This window comes from Haemaphysalis longicornis, unplaced genomic scaffold, assembly GCF_048455015.1.
Source record: "Haemaphysalis longicornis isolate Haplotype H1 unplaced genomic scaffold, Haemaphysalis longicornis Haplotype H1 scaffold_1, whole genome shotgun sequence".
Classification (NCBI taxonomy): Eukaryota; Metazoa; Arthropoda; class Arachnida; order Ixodida; family Ixodidae; genus Haemaphysalis; species Haemaphysalis longicornis.
In genome coordinates, this window is record NW_027526203.1 from 285,785,579 (window position 1) to 285,803,985 (window position 18,407).

Sequence of the window (18,407 nt, forward strand, 5' to 3'; positions counted from 1 at the left end):
AAAACTAGTCTCTGTAACCTGTTTTCCTCACTGAAAATTTGTGCTGGCTTGTAATCGCAGATACGATATGATAGGTTCATTCATTGAAGCTTGGGAAGAGGAATCTTTCATAAAATGAAACTGCGTAGGGCATGGTCACCGCACAGAACATGGCCAAAGAAACAGCCACCCCCTCCACTGGCTCCTCCTTTTTGCGCTACCTCCTCAACCCCGCGCTGAAAATGTTGTTCAAAAATAATTTATTGCACTATAATCGCCAAACTTAAGCATATAAACTTTCCTGCATATAAATTTACCCAAACTGTGCCTTTTTCGATGTTCTAATTTTCGCTGCAGGGCATCTTCGCGCAGTGTTTTTGTTTTTTTTGTGTGATTGGTGTGTTTTATGCACTCTTGTTGTCTATTTGTGCCAGATAATCGTCATTTAGGGCATGAAAAATCACCGATGAAGAAGCAATAGTTGGGGTTCGGCACTGAGTTCATTCACGCGAACGCTGGAGCTCATTATGCATGCAATTTGGTGCGAAAAAAGAGTGCTTACATTGCGTGAAAAACCTACTGCAGGGAATTCTCTTCGTCGTGGGCACGTAAAAAACTTGTTCTTGCTAACTGTACATAAAGAACATCCGGCCAAGAATTATAGCAGCTAAGTTTGCCTTGAGCTCACAAAGCACGTATGTCAACACAGCAGTTGCAGCCTTCCCTTTAAAATGTTAGTTGAAATGTTTTCCTTCCGAAGAATGAAATAATTTGAAACCTCAAACGAGCAAAAACGAATGCTAACCTATTAGTATTAGATGCACATACGTAGCCATTGCATTTATTATTCGCTTTAAATCGTTTTAGGCCTAATCTCGTTCGTGCTGTTAATTGCAGTGGTAGCCCACAATCGCCGCTGTATTAGCGCTAAGTAACTTGCAGATTTGAGACAAGCAGGAAGTTCCTTGGTAACACTTTTGGTGTCAATCAAAAATAATTTCCTCTTTTCACAGTTACATGAGTGAAGGTAAAATATATACGATTTGCAGTGCTCACCGCACCTATAGAAGAGAAGATAGCAACGTCCACGGTCATTGCGGCATCAGCTATGGCACAATAAATAATACTTTGACTTCTAGAGTTCTTTCCTTTTTCCCTTGAGCATCCTTGTTTCCACTTTGTGTGTGGCTGGATGACAGCACATGCCAGATCACTCAGCAGTGCAGCTGGCTGCTCCACTTTCTGCTTCTACTGTCGAACATGGCAGGCGCACTTGGAGTGGCTGCGAGAGGGCATCAGATTTCGCATAAGGCCTAAACATTCCACATTCATCTTGAGCTATACAGTAATCCCTCGCTATAACGAAATCGCTTTACTTGAAATATCGCTTTATTCGAAATTTCTTCTGGTCCCAATCCAAACGCATGCATTTCAGGCCGCATTACTCGAAGCACACGAAAAGCTAAACCTTCTTAGAGCGAAGTGGCTCTTAGTGGCTCTTAGTGGCTCTAGCGGTCGCCGAGCAGCGACCGCTAGAGCCACTAAATATTCTACGACCCAGCGGCGAGTCAGGCGGTCAACATGGTGGGTTAACAAGCTGGTGCTTCCCCGGTGATTTTCTCGAGCCGGTCATGCTCGATTTGCGCCATCTGACTTTAGACAAACGGTCCAAATGCGTGGTAGGGTGATTGAATTTTGTTCTTAGACATTGGTCAATGGCGTGGACACGACGCTGTGAACACTGACACTCGAAGCGTAGAATTAGCAGTGTCATCGACAGCGGGGCGCTGAAAAACTCTTGTTTTGAAAATTGCACGGCTGCACACCTCGGGAAAAAAAATTGCCCAGTGATCATGCAAAACCCTGGTGCGAAACCGATCGGTTTTCATGATTTTGCTGTGTACCCACAATGAGCGGTTAATCGTTGTTTTTTGAGCTCAACAAGAAATTGGCTGGTGATTACAATATTCCTAATGCGATATTTGGGTGCAGCAGCGGTGCATTGAGGCAGCGCTCACTCGTGGGTTGTCTCGACAGCAGCGATGATGAACCTCTGCATCGGCAACGCAAATTGCGTCTCAGGAAGGGACCGTGAACTGCGTCTCAAGCGAACGCACATCATAGTCAAGTGCACACCCCCCTCACATTTTTGCCAAGTGTCGCGCCGTCTAGCGCCTCGTGCGGGCACAGCATACTGCCCCCTCCTCTCCCCCACCGCACACTTTCGGAGAGCGCTGGCTCCCGCTGCCACGGCGAACCACCCTCCCCTTCGAATTTCACAACAATCTCCTCCTTTGCTTTCTTTCGTCGTTCGCTTTTTCTTTCACTTGTTGGTCTTGCCATCGTTCAGTCGGTTACGCCGACAACGCGGCTCAGCCCAGGGATGGCCGCCAAACAACCTCAGACTTGAGCCACAGAATTTCCGACGCTTTCCAGCATGAAACTCTCGTAGCGTTCCGTGACGCCTGCACCAACACCATGAGATAGTCACGTGAGTCATAGATTAGGTTAAAAATCAACTTGTTGCCACTAAGGCTTGTGAGGTATCAAATTAAAGGTCTCGATGAGTAGAATTACCCCCCCTAGAGTTGCCACCTGACCGGTTTTGGACCGGCCCGACCGATTTTTAGTCAGCGGGCCGGTTGCCGGTCTGTACCTAAAACCGGCCGACATTGGCCGGTTTTTTGGCCATCGTGCCGCGGGCATTTCATTTTTGGCCTTTTGTAAGCGTCAATACAGCAACTACGATGATAAGTATGTGTCGACAAGCTGTGCAAAGACACTCGAGCCGAGAAAATACATGGCCGAGCGCGATTCCCGAGATGGAAGGGGACGAAAGGGAAGAGCAACACAACGAAATGCCGCCGGTGCGGTCAGCAAGTGCGGTAGTACGTATTTCAGTGCAGCACATCCAGAGCAATAACCAAAATCTCAATCACTTTCAGTTCAAATGTTATGTGGATTTCTCTAGTAAAATGGTACAATCTGCATGTAAAAAAATGTGGCATCTCTTTTTTAACACAAATTCAGCCTTCTAATCCCCCCCCCTCCCCCGAAGTGCCGTTTTTTTTCTTTGGTGAAAGGTGGCAACCCTACCCCCCTCCCCCTATAAAAGTGGCCACTGCCTTCTCCTCCTCATTTGCTCTGCAGTCTGCGAGGCCTTCAGACACCAGTCAAATTGGAGAAGGGGTTGCTCGCACCCTGCAAGGACATTAAACAGCCAAAGCTCACTGCCTTTTTCGCACCTTGAATAAAGTTTTGCTTCACTGAATACATTGCGTTTTTGATTCCTCGTAGTTGTGGCACAATTAAAGTTTAACTAGTTTAGCTTTTCTCGAGTTGTCGCTTATATCAAAATACCGCTTATAACGAATTTTTCTGCCGTCCCACTGACTTCGTTATAATGAGAAATTACTGTATATTCATCGTGGGTATTTGCGTCTCCCTACTTTTCACTGAAATTGCAACGTAATGTTCCTCTTTTTTTTTTTAAGGTTTTCAGAATGTCATGATTTTGTTACTTTTCAGGGACATCAACGGATGTAAGTCGGTATGATGGCCATTTTGACCATACCTTTGAGACAACCACGGCTGGTGTGACAATTCAAGCTCCTCAGGTAAGATTTTTTACCTGCATTTCAGAAGTCCATTCTCTTGCAATTTATTCTTGCCAACTATTGAACAAAGATAACCTGAATTTGGTAACTCAAAATTTCTGTTACAAAGGCTTTTGAAACCCCCCAAACCAATCGGCGGTGGAAAGCATTGCTCAGCTTTGCAACCAGACAGTGGTGATTGTTGAGGACCAGCCAGCCTGCAGTGGTGATCACTTTGGATCACTCGGACGGGGGAAGAAGCACCCTAAAAAACGAACACAATACAAAGGGAAAAAAGGGGGGGAGCCTCGCTCATTACCGCCACCATCACTACAGGAGTGTAGCCAAATTGTTGTTATATTATCATAGCAGTGCTTCTTTCAAGCTTTGATGAACTTGATAGGCTTCATGTGGGATGGTGATGATTGAAGGTGTTCTTGTGCTGCATCGCAGCTGGACATCAGCACAGTGGCTGCAGGTGGTGGCTCCATGCTGTTCTTCCGGTCCGGACTTTTCGTCGTTGGACCAGAATCAGCTGGGGCACAGCCTGGGCCTGTGTGCTATCGGAAAGGTGAGCCATAGCAGCACTTGTAGGGAAAGCCGACGTGGTATGTGTGGTGTGCTTTGTCATGAGCACACTGTTGTGTGATGTTGGTGGTAATTCTTGCTTTCTTTATGAATTATAATAACCTGCCCCCCCCCCCACCCCCACCCCCACTTTTTTTTTTTGCTGACCAAACTTGTTCTCAGGAAGAGTGCATTCTGTGTGTAGCTTGCAGGCTTCTTATGATCTTCACAATTCTAAAAGGTGCAATCTGCTTGCCTACCTCTTGCAAGGGCAGAGGCTGGATGATAGTCGCACCTTCACATCTGCATTCCTATTCAAGCCCTTTCACGAACTCTCCAATAAAAGAAGGGCACGTGGGCAGTAGAATCATGAAACATGCACTTTGACAGCTTGATCTAATGGATTCATTGGCTTGCTTTTTGAAAGAGGCGAGGGAAACAAGAGGAACTGTGTCTTTAGATTTTTAGCTGTTGCAGATCTGCCCTCTTTATTAATGAAAAATTGAAAATAATTCAGCTAGTCCAGAAGAAACTCCATAACCAAACACTTGAAAGCATACATAATTGTTCATTTGCTTAACCAGTACAACTCTGTAGGGAAATTGGGCCTGTTAATAATAACTAGCCACATCTTTCATTTGAATACACTAGTTTTGTTGCATAGTGAGACAAACAATGGAATGTGTTATGTGACTAGTGCAGTGAGTATTTCATGCTGTCACACTCAGTAATCCTTAACATGCTTAGAAACTAATACAGAAAAGAACGGTTTGTTTTAAATGTTGTTTGAAATAGTACACGTTAACTCTGTCATTACCGCAGGAAATTGATCAATGTTGAGGGGCCTAAGAAAACATTTTTTTCTGTGCTAAACATATTGGTTAGGCATATGTTGTGGTGACATAAAATGCAGATGATTCCATGTACTTTCCAATGACACCAGTTTTAAAAATTTCTTCATAAATAATGATTAAAAAAATTATCAAATTAAAAATTTTTGCCCAGACGGCAAAGAAAATAAATGAAAGTTGTGTATAACAAACCACTAGTAGGAGAAAAATTTAGAATATACAGTTTATAGTTAAACATTCCAAAAACCCGTCCTAGAAAAAATTCCCCCGCATTTCCCCGAGGGGGAGAATGTGAAAGTGCGAATGCACGGTTGTCGGCCCGCTTGCGGCGCTTGCGCTGCAAGCGGGCCCGCTGCAAGCGGGCCGCAGCCTACCGCCTCGCCGCCTTCTCTTCCATCTCTTCCATCGGGTTTGTAGTATCACGTGTACACCACGCAGTTATCAAGCCGCTATAACGCCGCTGAGTCGCCAACGCACGCCGCTGACGACGTAGTTTGAATGCGTTAAAGATATAAGGCGCATCAACACTGATATCACCGTCGCGTCCGTGGCTTGATCGGTAGAGCGTCGCGCTGCGGCCGCAAAGTCCGCGGATCGAAACCTGGCGCCGGATGCTGTTTCTTTATAGAGGAGCACTGCGGACGCCGACGCCGCCGCCGGCGGTGGATGGTTTGGGGTCGCTTATAAAGTGTATTCACACTTAAAAAATTGACTTGCGCGGAACAATGTGTCAGATATAAAAGAAAATGTTAGCACGCGTGGCACCCACGCCTTGTGGTGAAGCCCGACCTTAATTTCAAATTTCACAACTTTGGGTGGTTCTCTCGGAGAAATCTGAAGGTTTGACATTATTAGAGGCACCAATTAGTCCCCATCACCAGTGCAGTTTCAGTTAGTGCCCATGAAGCATGAAATGCTCCAGAACTATGAAATGGACGAACTTTGTCCATGAAATGAAAAAAAAAAAAAGTTATTTCAATTACCCAATTTCAGTTGAAGAGCAAGTTATTGTGATGAGCATTCTTCTATCCCCAGTCCCCAAAGAACACATTAAAATGATATTAGGTGGCTGTGCACCTCTTGTCGATTTCATGAGCAGTGCTTGCAGCGAGGGCATTGATGCTGCAGGAAAGTGCATGGCTGCTGCTAAAGTACTTGGCCTGCACACGTTTCTCGACAGAGCACTACAGGTTTTTGCACTCAGTTTAATACAATCGCTATCTAATTTAATCTGGGCGCCAGCCAATTTAATCCAAATGTCATCTAATTTAATCCAAGTGCCGACCAATTTAACGCGGGCACCAACAAAATTAATCCAGCTGTCACAAGGTTGCTCAGAGGTGTTTTGGGCGAAATTACGCGCAGCTTTGCGGACTTTATTGCACGTGGTGTGGTGAAAACGTAATGTTTCTTGATCCATTATGCGCAAAATATTTTATGCACACAGCTTTTAATGGACATTTACTAACATGCGCTGACTGGAGAGCGGTCTTTTAATCTGCCGGTGCCGTGTGCTGTGAGCTGATCATCTGCGAGAGCGCCGTTGATAACTCACGTCAGAAGCACCTTCTGCGCCTCGCGTAACTATGCCTTCAGAAGTTCCTTTAATAAAAACATATTACTTAAATGCCCTTTTCATTCTGATTTTCAATCAACGAATTCTTTTCTGCCATGTTAAGTATTATTTCCAAATTATAATATCATCTGCTCGTGCCAGAAGTATCGTCTGCTCGCATAACAATACGCTAGCAAGTCTGCTGGCGTAACAAAACGCGAGCAGACGACACTTCTGACGATCTCGCAGACGATCAGCACGTGGCACCAACGGATCAAACGAGACCGCTCTCCTGGTCTGCACATGTTAGTAAATGTTCATTAGGCTGTGTGCATGAGATATTTTGCACATAATAGATGAAGAAACACCATGTTTTCACCACACCACACACAACAAAGTCTGCAAAGTTGCGCCTAATTTCGCACAAAACACTCCTGAACAACCTCCTGACAGCTGGATTAATTTGGTTGGCGACCGGTTTAAATTGGTTGGCACTTGGATTAAATTCGCTGGCACCTGGATTAAATTAAATGGCACTAGGATTAAATTGGCTGGTGCCTGGATTAAATTGATGGCGATTGGATTAAATCGAGTGGGAAAACCTGTAGTGTGACGTGTTGGTGTTGTTAGGTGTAAGCAGCACAATGGCTTGGTTGCAATGTCATCTAACCAGGAGGCCCACTAACTGTGACGGATGCCAATGTCTGCTTGGGGCGGCTGTTACCCGAGCACTTTCCCAAGATTTTCGGCCCCTCGGAAAAAGAGCCACTGGACAAGGAAGCTGCAGTTGCGGCCTTCCATCAACTCGCGCGTGAGGTAAGGCAGGAAAACATTACATCGCATGCATGTGTCGCATCAGATTTTATACATCTTGTACATCTTAAAAAGCAGCACTTAAAAATATGTCATCTTACCTCATTGTTACGAAAGCAGATGACAAGTTCTTTTCGTGGTAGTAGTTTGGCACAATTGCCTAGCACTGTCCTCAGGTAAATGGCGACACATCAGTGGGCTTTTAGCTATCTGTGATAGATAAGGTTGCAGCTGCAATGTGTAAGAAAAGGTTGGCCAGTTTTTCAAGCTATTTTTATCTTTTTGTTATTTTTTTAAAATCCTACAACTGATTGATTGATTGATTGTGGGGTTTAACGCGCCGACGCAACGCAGGCGATGAGGCGCGCCGTAGTGGAGGGCTCCGGATTAATTTTGACCACCTGGGGATCTTTATCGTGCGCCGAAATCTCGTACACACGGGCGTTTTTGCTTTTCGCCTCCATCAGAAAAGCGGCCGCCGCGGCCGGGAATCGAACCCGCGACCTCGTGCTCAGCAGCGCAATTAATCCTACAACTACTTCAAATGATATAAGCAAGTCAGATTGCTGAATTGTTTCTTATTTTATTTTTTTTTTTTCTAGCGCATTTGGGTGTGTGCAGCGACGGGTGCTGTCAGTACACCCGAACCTTTCGGCTTAGATGTTTTTCTGGGCTTTTGTTAGAGCCCGCTGTGTGTGACTTCCTTTCACAGTCTATAATATCCACAAAGCTGTAGCAATCAGTGGAATTTCAGCTATATTCACTCATTAAAAGTTTATTTGGAGTGTTTCATTAATCCCCTTGGAGAACTCCCGCATCCTGTGTACCTCGCATTTTTTTCTGCAATCTTCAGAGGCAGCCTGACTGACTGACTAACTGCCCACCCACCGTGTGCAGGTGAACGTGTTCCTGCAGGAGCAGCCGGGCGGCAGTCACCGGCCCATGAGCGTGGAGCAGGTGGCGATGGGCTTCATCAACGTGGCCAACGAGTCCATGTGCAGGCCCATCCGGGCGCTGACCCAGGGCAAGGGCTTCGATGTCTCCACGCACCTGCTGGCCTGCTTTGGAGGAGCGGGGGCACAGCACGCATGCGCCATTGCCAGGACGCTCGGCATGCGGAGGGTGCTCATTCACAGGTGCCAGCCCTTCCCCTCCTCCTGGGTGGCTGCTGTGCTGTCCCCTGGCCTTTCTATGAGAGTGACGCCTTGCCCTCCGAGGTGGATGAGGGTTCGATCTCGGTCACAGTGGCCGCTTTTAAAACGCAGGCAAAAAGCAAGAATGCCCATGTGTTGATATTTTGGCGCATGTTAAAAATCCGTAGGTGGTCAAAATTAACCTCGAGCAGGGCCGTAGCCAGAAATTTTTTTCGGAGGGGGTTATGGGTTATCGGAAGGGAGGATATTTGCCGAAAGGGGCATTAAGTCTGGCTCGAGGGCTGCCTGGAAAAAATTTCGGAGGGGGTTCTAACCCCCAAACCCCCCCTCTGGCTACGTCCCTGACCTCGAGCCCTCCACTAGAGCGTCCCTCACAGCCCATGTGTAGCTTTGTCGCATTAAACATGATCATCTGAGTGACTCCTTTTTGTGCACTGCTCTAGGGTTTTAAGCACCTTAACAGAAAACTGGGGGTGTGTGTTTCAATGTTTTGATTTTCAAGCACAGGTGATTGAATAAGATATCCACGCTGAAACAAAGATAAAGGTAGCCAAGCGTGCAAGGCAAATGACCACCCAAGGAACAAACTGAGGGACGAGATGAGGAGAAGGCAGAAAATAAGGTGATCGGGCATGAAGAATAGATGCAAAGGGCTCAGGATAGGAAGTCGATGGCCCTCATCCTGCAGTGGACGTAATTAGGTGTATGAAGATGACAAGAAATGCGTTTGTGTGGTTTTATCTGCACTGCGCCTCAACGCCTTTGTCTTCATTTTGTGGGAAGGTGTCTTGAGAGGTTTCTCTGCATTTCTGTGTTCTTTTTATATGGTACTTTTTCTTCAGAGGAATAAATTATCAGTAGAATTGGGCTAGAATAAGTCAATGTTTACATGTCTAAAAAAATTGCTTTGCTATTCCTGGTAGGGTCATTTTTAACTCTGTGAAAAAGCTTGGTATGTATATAAAACACCGAGTAAATAAACCAATTTTAAATTGATTATAAGACATGTAACAGCAAAAATAGACTTTAAGGCTGAAGCTTGTGCAACTGTGCCTGCTGTTATCAACATTCATCTCAGGTTGTATTCTGTCATAAAAACACCCTGTTATGCCATTAGAAAGGAGGTGTCTGTTAAGATTGTGTGTAGCTTTGTGTACAGTGGCAAAAAAATGTTTTTTCTCTTTTTGTCTTGGCATTTTTTTCTCAGATATGCTGGCATTTTGTCAGCCTATGGCATGGCCCTTGCAGACGTCGTTGAGGAAGCCCAGGAACCATGTGCCATGATCTATAATGCTGGTGAGAATGCACAGTGGTTTGGCATATTGGGATGTGCAGTCCATTGCTTCGATCCATGCACACCACCTCCACATGCATTGAACAAAGCATTAGCAATTGCAGATCTTGGAACATGAACCCTTTTAAGTATCACCAGAGTCCTTCAGGGCTTTTACTGGTCGCGGAACTTTGGCCCCAGTTTCATATACGGACAGCACCCACCACTACAGGTGGCCACCACCGCTAAGGGGGCACCCGGCCGCCGCCCGTGCCAAAAGCCACTGCTATTGTTGCCCGGTCGCGGCAAGCGAATGCTGGCTGTCGCTCCACTCTGATTTAGCTGCGATTTTTCCCTAGTTGTCCAAGCTTCGTAAAGATATACTGCCTGCCTTTCATGAGCGAGTGTTTTTTTTATTATTATTTGTTTTATTCCAGTTTACTCTCAACTTGCTCCTGCCGCAGCCAATACCTACATCCACGTCCCCGGGATGTGGCACACTGTCATGTTCTTCTTTTTTTAAATTTCTGTTCATTTCTTTACGCAGAACGTATAACTTATATATAGGGTTGTTTTTTTTTTCGGGTAAAATCCAATTCTACCCAATTTTTATACCCTAAACATGTTTCAGGAGAATCAGGTTATACCCGATTTATCCCCAAATGGACCTTTTCCATTTCTGCACAATTATTAGCTGACGGTCCACCGTCCTCAACCAGTTCTTGCTGGAAGCAAGCCCCACAAATGCAGCTTTTGAACTCGTTGAGTATTGGTATGACTCTGCCGCTCGCTACCCCAGGCTGATAAGTGCTGTACTCACATTGTTGGGCCTAGTTAACAGATGCTGTGATGTCGAGAGAACTTTCTCCCGGCTGAGATACGTTCAACGATCAGGCATGTCTCGAATGGAGACCAACATGTTGCACATGCAGACAATGCATGTAAACAAGAAAATCGATCACGAGCTTTTCGTGAATAAAATGTTTTCATTTCCTAGGAGTTATCAATGCTCTTTACTGTCATCACTGCTGATTAATTTGCAACGAAACACCAAATTTTCGGGAGTGTTTGCTAGAAAACCCTGATGTCCCCCGTATTTCCAGCTGGAAGCTAACACCAATTTTAATGCGTCAGAGTTAGGAGGCTCTAGTACCTTCTAATAATACAAGCTGAGGATATTACATTATACATCTGCAGATTTAACTCGAAAAGACCTGCATTCTGGAATTGTTTTACAAAAGAACGCTACAATTCTCAGTTTGAAAAATAGAACCCTATTTTTACCCCCAATTTAAGCAAAATATAAAACCCGAAAACAAACAGCCCTACCTATATACAGTTGGAGCTCTGTAGCTACTACTTGACGATAGGAGGAAAAGGAGAAATTACAAAAGCAAATACCGTATTTTCCGGTTTATGAGTCACGTTTTTTTTTCTGAAATTTTTGTTGGTGCCTCTTATCCACTGGTGCGACTTATGTATGGAATAAATCCTGTACGTGGCGGCCGCGTGGTCCATGCTCGAAAAGGTGCCTGTGTGCTGCGTGATGTCAGCGCACGTTAAGAGACACAGCTCTATGGCTAAACGAATGAATTATGTGTTAGCGAGTCGGAGGAAGAAGGCTTCGATGGTTTTGCCTAACGTCATCTGTAAGTTCATGTCATCTGTGTGTATCAGTAAACCATTTTTGAGAATTTAGTTCTGTCTAAACTTTGGACGGTATATGCACATGTCTATCAGTGATTACCGGGAGATGCGTTCAGAGGCGGCGGCAACCGCAACCATGTACTTTCGCTGCACTTTCTAACGAACTGATCCTCTACGAGTTTACCTGATTAACAAGTGTGTTTTGTACACCAGTGCGACTTGTATACGTTTTTTTTTTTTTTTAACTTGTTTTGAGGGGATGCGACTTATACAAAACGGCAACTTATAGACCGGAAAATACGGTACCCCCATCCAGAGCATAGTAATCATAAATCTGTTATACCCCTATTAAACGTGCCTATTTAAAGTGCAGTTGCGCAGAGTGCACTCGGGCTCCCCGAATGACTCTTTGGCTGCACGCTGCTAAACGGCGAAACAAAGGGCCCTTGTGCATGATGTCGGTGACGATAGCCTACATAAATATTCCACAAAATCACTTGAAAGTTCTCTCTTTAGCATGTGAGAAACCATGTGAACACTTCATTGTGTTTGCATTGTTCAAAACCGCAATCGGCACCTTGCACAGGTCCACAAAAAATACAGTCTGGATGGCGACTGAACACCGGCGCTTATATCTTCACTGTTATTCACTGCACAGTGAGTCGCAGCAACAGCATTATTATTCAGTAAAAATGATCAGGGAGCCTGAAATATAAGAGAAAAGGCTGAAACGGGAACAGAACCACAGAGCCACAAGAAACCACTAACGAGAACACCGCTAAGAACGGCTGCCATGGAGCAACACCCCGCCAGGCGGTGCTGGAACGTCGTTGGAAGCAAGGTTATTTTGTTGTTTTTTGTCGCTCTTTCTTAAAAAAAAAAAAATCAACACTATACTCATAATTAACTTTTAACATTACTTATAGTAATCTAAACACTCACTGTTCGATGTTACTTTTCTTGATTTCCAAATCCCTGCTGACGAGATTACTCACTCGGCGAGCCAGCCCGGGTAAAGTGTGTTTTGGGAACACACTCAGCTTAGTGTCCGTTCTGTGGTTGTGTCATTCGCATTTGTTCAGCTGCGCCCGAATAACATTTTAGCCGCGTAAACTCCATGGAAGTGCACCTAAATAGGCACAATTGACGGGTATTAATCGCGCTACAATGGGCAGAACACGAAAGAAAGAGGATAATGCTCGAATTGAAAGCGCAATAATGTTGTCAATTGAGCCGGTTGGTGCATACTTGCGCAAGAATTTAAAAGCACTGCAGAAAAAATAGGGACCAAAGCATGTGCTGCATCGTGTGTCTTTCCACTGCAATGCTTTTGAACCCTCGCAAGTGCCAAAGTGCAGAGAAGAATAAAATAGATTTTATCACAGGTTGCAAAAGAAAAAAGAAAAAACCCAAGTCTACATTATTTATTTCTTGCATTTGTTTCAGTGAGCCGAACACCACCGGAACAGAATATTGTATTTAAAAGCACAAAGACAACGTTAAAAACAATTTTGACCGGCCAACCTGTGCACAACATAGTGCAAATTTGCAAGCAGGTGATTAGCTCATAACTACGAAGTTGCTGACCAGTGTAAATCAGGCTTTAAGTTTGGGCAGTGTTGTGCAGTGATATATCCGGGACGCTTGCAAAGGGCACATTTCCTTTGATCGCTGCTCTGTCAGCTTGGTTTTATCCCTCCACTTGCTGTGCATGTCGCTCTTCTTTGTCATACGTGATTTCTTATTTTTGTCTCGCGCGAAAAAACTTCAGGCGGCACCGAAGAAAAAAAGAGAATTATTTCAGCCGTCGTTTTACAAAGTGGATCTGAAACTGCACGACTATCGATCAAAAGCAGTTCAACAGGGCCCATGTAGACAATCAGAAAATAATTTTTTGCTGTAAACTGTGTAATATGCTCTAGACAATATGGAGCATGCTCGACAGCACCGTTTCACTGGTGGTCTTGTCATCGTCCGCAATTGCTGCTTTGACTTTTAAAGCAGGCTGGTGAGCCATCAAACTTTCTCGGGATGGCAATAGGTCTCAGAATCAGCTTGTCGCATTGCAGTAACACCGCATCGCCTTTGATAATGAATTTATCGGCACGGATGATGTCAGAGGCATCAAAATGCTTCTCCCACTCTCCCACTCTCGCACGCACGCGCGGAGCCAAGGCGTTTTTTATGCTGCTCTCCATTACTGTGTAAACAGAACAAGGATTTTTTTCCCGTTGTACCCATGTGCCCAAAACAACAGCCCGAAACACATGTTGGGCATCGTTTTTTAATAAATAGCATGATAAGCTCATTGCACGTTCTCACCACATCACACACTCCCAGCAGACCGCGTCTGCTGCGTCCCTGTTGCCCTGGGCAGCGCTATGATGGTGGCGCCACTGCATGGCAGTGGAAGGCAGCATATAAAGCTCGCCGATAGAGTTACGGAGCAGTTTCGTGACCAGTGAAGCATTGAAGGACTCTGATATCACAAGCATTTAGAAAAAAATCACGTTCAGCATGTGTTAAAGGGGCCCTTAAGTGTGAAAGCAAGGTTGCCTGTATCAGTAGATTGCAGCTCCAAAAATGCAAATACTGTACCACTCGATTGCCTCCCTGTGCATTTTTTTTTATTTTATTTTATTTTTGCCCTGCAATTTGCAGAGTCACAATTTGTGATTGGGGGAGGGGGTTGGCAGAGCTTGTTTAAAGGGGCCATGCAGACAAAATACATTCGTTTTATTTGAAAGATTTGGTGTTTTATAGTGCCCCCAGCACTTGTCTGGCAGCAAACAATGCTTTATTCACTAAGAAATTAATCAATTTAAGTTAAAATTTTGATTCTTCTGCCACGTGTGTTTCGTGACGTTTGCAATGACGTAACAAGGACAGGTCTTCAAGTGAATATTAATACGTCGTCATGGGAATGTCTTGTTTACTGTCAGTCCTCCTAGGTGGCGCCACCCTCGCTTTGTTTCTGACCATATTTGCACCTGGCTTGTTTTTGTTACGGTCAGAAGTAATCGTTTCGTGAAACATCGGTTATGCTCGACAAACGGGGTCACGTAAGACAATGTCACTTACGCTAATCAGCCAGTGTCATGTGAGACAACCCCAATGTGTCGGACTGCTGTGCAGCTATAACAAGCATAGTGCGCACAGTACCGACAGCAGTACGCACTGGGACTTCTATGTTTACGTGTTCTTTCGTAACTTCCATTGTTTACCCCACCATTGTTACTGCTATAAAATAAATATGCATTGCATTTAAGAAAAAATAGCTCGTTCTGCAAGCATATAAGCCCTGCCTAACTTGCATTTGCTTTTGCCTACCTCAGCCAATCACACAGCTGTCTGGTGCAGGAAATGAGCTAGTGAGTTGCATGGCCACTCCCTTTTTTCCTAATTATATAGCTTATTTGAGCGAAGCTTACGTTAAGAGTGGCATCAGTCAGATTCTAACGTGGCAATCTTTATAATGAACCAAACTTGTGTTTTGTCTGCATGGTCTCTTTAAGCATTTTTCTGGGGAAAAAAAAACAAAGTAAGATAGGGACATATGTAAATGTAAATCAAGCATTACTGACGACCTCTGGACAATGCATTTTTTAGAGGTTTCCGAATAGGGTATTCGAAGCTTCGAATACTTCTCAAATAGCATTTGCTATCCAATTTGATGCACAGCGCCATTTCACTATTTGAAGTATTTGAAATTTTTAATTACTTTGTTTGCAGTTAATGAAGTAGAGCCGCAGGGTTTTATTTAAAAGCTTGATTTGCTCTCATGGGTCTTGGAGGTTATTGCAGGATACAGTCTAGTCCACTTATATTGCAGGAATACAGTCTAGTCTACTTATAACAATATCCAAGTGCCAAGGAAATCCCATCGTTATGACCGATAATTGTTGTAAGTGGGTTGTGAAAAAAAAAAGACTTACGAGAGCTTACCGCATTTTATTCACATGCAAGCAAGTTCGTACTACTACTTGTTGGCAGAAAAGAAGCCTTTGTCGGTCACCTTCATTTGCTGCACGCGCAGCTGGCGTACATCTTTTTCAAGAGCATCTATAGGTGCTTCACCTAGCTGAGCAAAAGGTCCCTGGCATAAACGAAGTCTCTGAGGGACAGAATCATGCGTTGGGCCTCCTGCGCAGACCCTAACTGCGTCGTCGGAATTGTCACTGCCACCGCTGTCTGCAGCACGTATACCCGCTCGATTGCCTCTTCATTCAGGCACTCGGACGTTTCTAAAACATTGGCCCTGACGTGCCATCCGCAAAAAGGCGGAGGCTGTTGAAGAGGCACCCTGTCAAATTCAAAGCGCTGTGCAGGTGACACAACAAGCGAATGCACGAGCAAGCAGCACGAGTGATAGCGCGAGCTCGTGAGCGGGCGTAGGGATGATGTTAAAGCGGAGGCGCCGGGAGGGGGGTTTGGAAGGAAAATCGCTCTCTCTTCCTCCCTCACTTCCTCATAAGCAGTGCAGTCGACGCGTTTTCCGGGGGGGGGGGGGGGGGCAGAAAGTATGGGAGGCGCATCATGGCTCGCTGCGCATGCCGTCGGGCAGAGGCAGCTTACATTTTTGGTGCTCGCCGTGACCAGATTCAATCGCTGTATACAATATAACGGCACTGGAGCATTGTAGTAAGTGGTTTATCTTACCATAGAGAGCATACAAAAGTGGATGGTGCCATAGTTGTTCATCGTTATAGCCGATATATTGTTATAAATGGTATCGTTATAAGTGGACTCGGCTGTAATTCATTGGGGTTTCTAGATTTGATTTTGCCTCAGCTCAATAACCATTTAAAGAAACAGGCCATTGCTAGATGGCTTTTGAGGGTCATCCTGTACCAAGAAAACTTACCCAGACCCACGCTTTTGCGCACCCAGAAAAGGAGGCTGCCTCTGGCTCGCAACCATATTTGTGAACACGCAATGTACCCTGACAGGAGATCGGCCAATAATGAATGGGGCTGTGCATGTCATGGGCCAAGGATGCCTGCTTGTTTGCTTCTTTGATCACTTCCTTTTTTGCTGGCTTGCTCAGAGCATTTCGTACGCATGATGGCCTTCTGAAGGAAAGATCAACTACGTCTGGTTTTTTTTTTTTTTTTTTTTTTTTTCTTATGTTTTGGGCCCATAAGTGGTTACTTGAGAAACTAATTTTATGTCAAGCATACAGCTGATGGTAGTTTATTTTTCAGAAAACATTCCGTTGATTGATTCCAAAATCTCTGCTCTCAGCAAGAAATGCACAGACGCGCTGCGCCAGCAAGGTTTTGCAGAGTAAGTGTATCCAACGTGCTTTCGGGCTGCTTGCAGTTCCAGTGCAACAGCTCGTAGAGGAGAACTGCTGCCTAATCTGTGTCAATGTGTTTTGGCCCAGGCAGCACATTGTCGTGGAGCCATTTCTGCACATGCGCTACGATCGCACGGACTGCGCTCTCATGTGCTCGTCTGAGGCTGCCACCAGCAACTCGAGCTGCTCCTCTGCCCTTGCTGCTGGGCAGGCTGTCTCTGCTTTTGGAGACTTTGAACTGTCTTTCAAAACAAAGTGAGTCACTGTTCACTTGAATGGGAAGCTTCTTTTCATGTACCTCATAAATCAACGCATCCAGAGTTAGCAGTTTTGAAAAGTGGAATTGTAAGGTAAAGTTGCTTTTGCGGGAAGGTGGAGAAATTGTCAATGTTTAATTTCCATGCAGTGAATTTTAGTTGAAAAATTTCATTTTTTGAAGGTTGTTAAAATTAGATGCTAGTTATTTATTTCTTACTTTTATGCACCTGCCACTTCGCAAGGACATCGACACGTAGATCTGTCAGTATGAGCATGCACAAATGTGTGGCACAAGCACACTGATCTGTAAGTGTGGGAGAAAGTATTTTAAAAGCAATGGCTACTCTCTAGGGGTGGGCGCAGTTTCAGTGGGCCTTTGTGACCCTGCCCTTGATTGTGGCCAGCGTACATCGAAGGGGATATGGGTCACTAAAGGAACCACGAAGAAGCCAATGCACAGGAAGGGGCCATTAAGCTAAAGGGACCATGAAGCCAACCACGAGGGTAGGCGCTGGTTGCCATCTACCTCGCCACTGCCTCGTTCGGGGTGGGGCCTTCTGCGCCGTGATTGGACGCTCGGGTAGGCCCATGAGGCCTACCTTGCTCGCAGCCCACGTGTAGCCTCGGCCATCCCTGCTCCTATTGAGCTGGTCAGTGAGGCGTTGGTATAGTGTAGTTATTGGCACTGTTGTTGCACCATTCGGCCAATAAAGCCCGTGGTTAATCCTGGCCCTTTGGAGCCTGTTGTCACCTTGTCGGTGAGTCGAACCCGTTGTGGCACCCAGGGACGAAACGGTGACTCTTGGGGGATTTCAGGGGATGCTGTTGCCTGCTGTAGCTAGCTAGCCGGGGTTTCAACGCCATAGAGACACTATTTGTGCCCACATTCTGTATTATGCCACATTTGGTATTCTGTGAGTGTAGTCCAGCTTGTTTTATCCCACAACTTCAAACAAATAATCTGGATACTTTTAAGGGGACACTAAAGGCTGAATAACTCTTTGTTTTAACTGAAAGACCAAGCATTTCGTAACTATCTCAGCTTTTTTTTCAGCAGCCAATGATGCCCCATTTCCTAAAAAATTACTTCAGCTGGCATTCCTGTCAGCCGTTTCCCTTTCATTTTTTCATGATGTTTCGATCACACCACAAAAAGACCAGATCCAGCCAAGCCGTATTTTACTCGATTGTTGCCATCTTCTGTTCTTATTGGCCTGTTCTCATTGGGTTTTACTTTCATCACAGCCAATCAGAAACGGCCTTTTTAACGCTGTCTTAGTTTTGTGGTATACAGGTAAATTTGGCCACGAGGCCCAATGCTTGTAGGCAGGGCTAGTCGGCGCCAGCTAAGCTTCACAGGAATGCCAGGGCTTGCTGCCCCATGAGAGCAGGTGTTGAAAATGCACGCACAGTTG

The 18,407-nt window shown here is 45.2% G+C and overlaps 1 protein-coding gene across 3 annotated transcripts in view; it reads left to right on the forward strand.

Annotated features, from left to right (window-relative positions):
- LOC144147170 (5-oxoprolinase) overlaps positions 1–18,407 on the forward strand; it is a 69,868-nt gene that overhangs the window by 19,680 nt on the left and 31,781 nt on the right. For all 3 annotated transcript variants that reach the window (XM_077679243.1, XM_077679251.1, XM_077679254.1), the window contains 7 exons: positions 3,508–3,596; positions 4,029–4,146; positions 7,222–7,364; positions 8,259–8,497; positions 9,723–9,811; positions 16,640–16,721; positions 16,822–16,989. In XM_077679243.1, the coding sequence (XP_077535369.1) occupies positions 3,508–3,596; positions 4,029–4,146; positions 7,222–7,364; positions 8,259–8,497; positions 9,723–9,811; positions 16,640–16,721; positions 16,822–16,989 (928 nt within the window). The remainder of the gene's footprint in view (positions 1–3,507; positions 3,597–4,028; positions 4,147–7,221; positions 7,365–8,258; positions 8,498–9,722; positions 9,812–16,639; positions 16,722–16,821; positions 16,990–18,407) is intronic.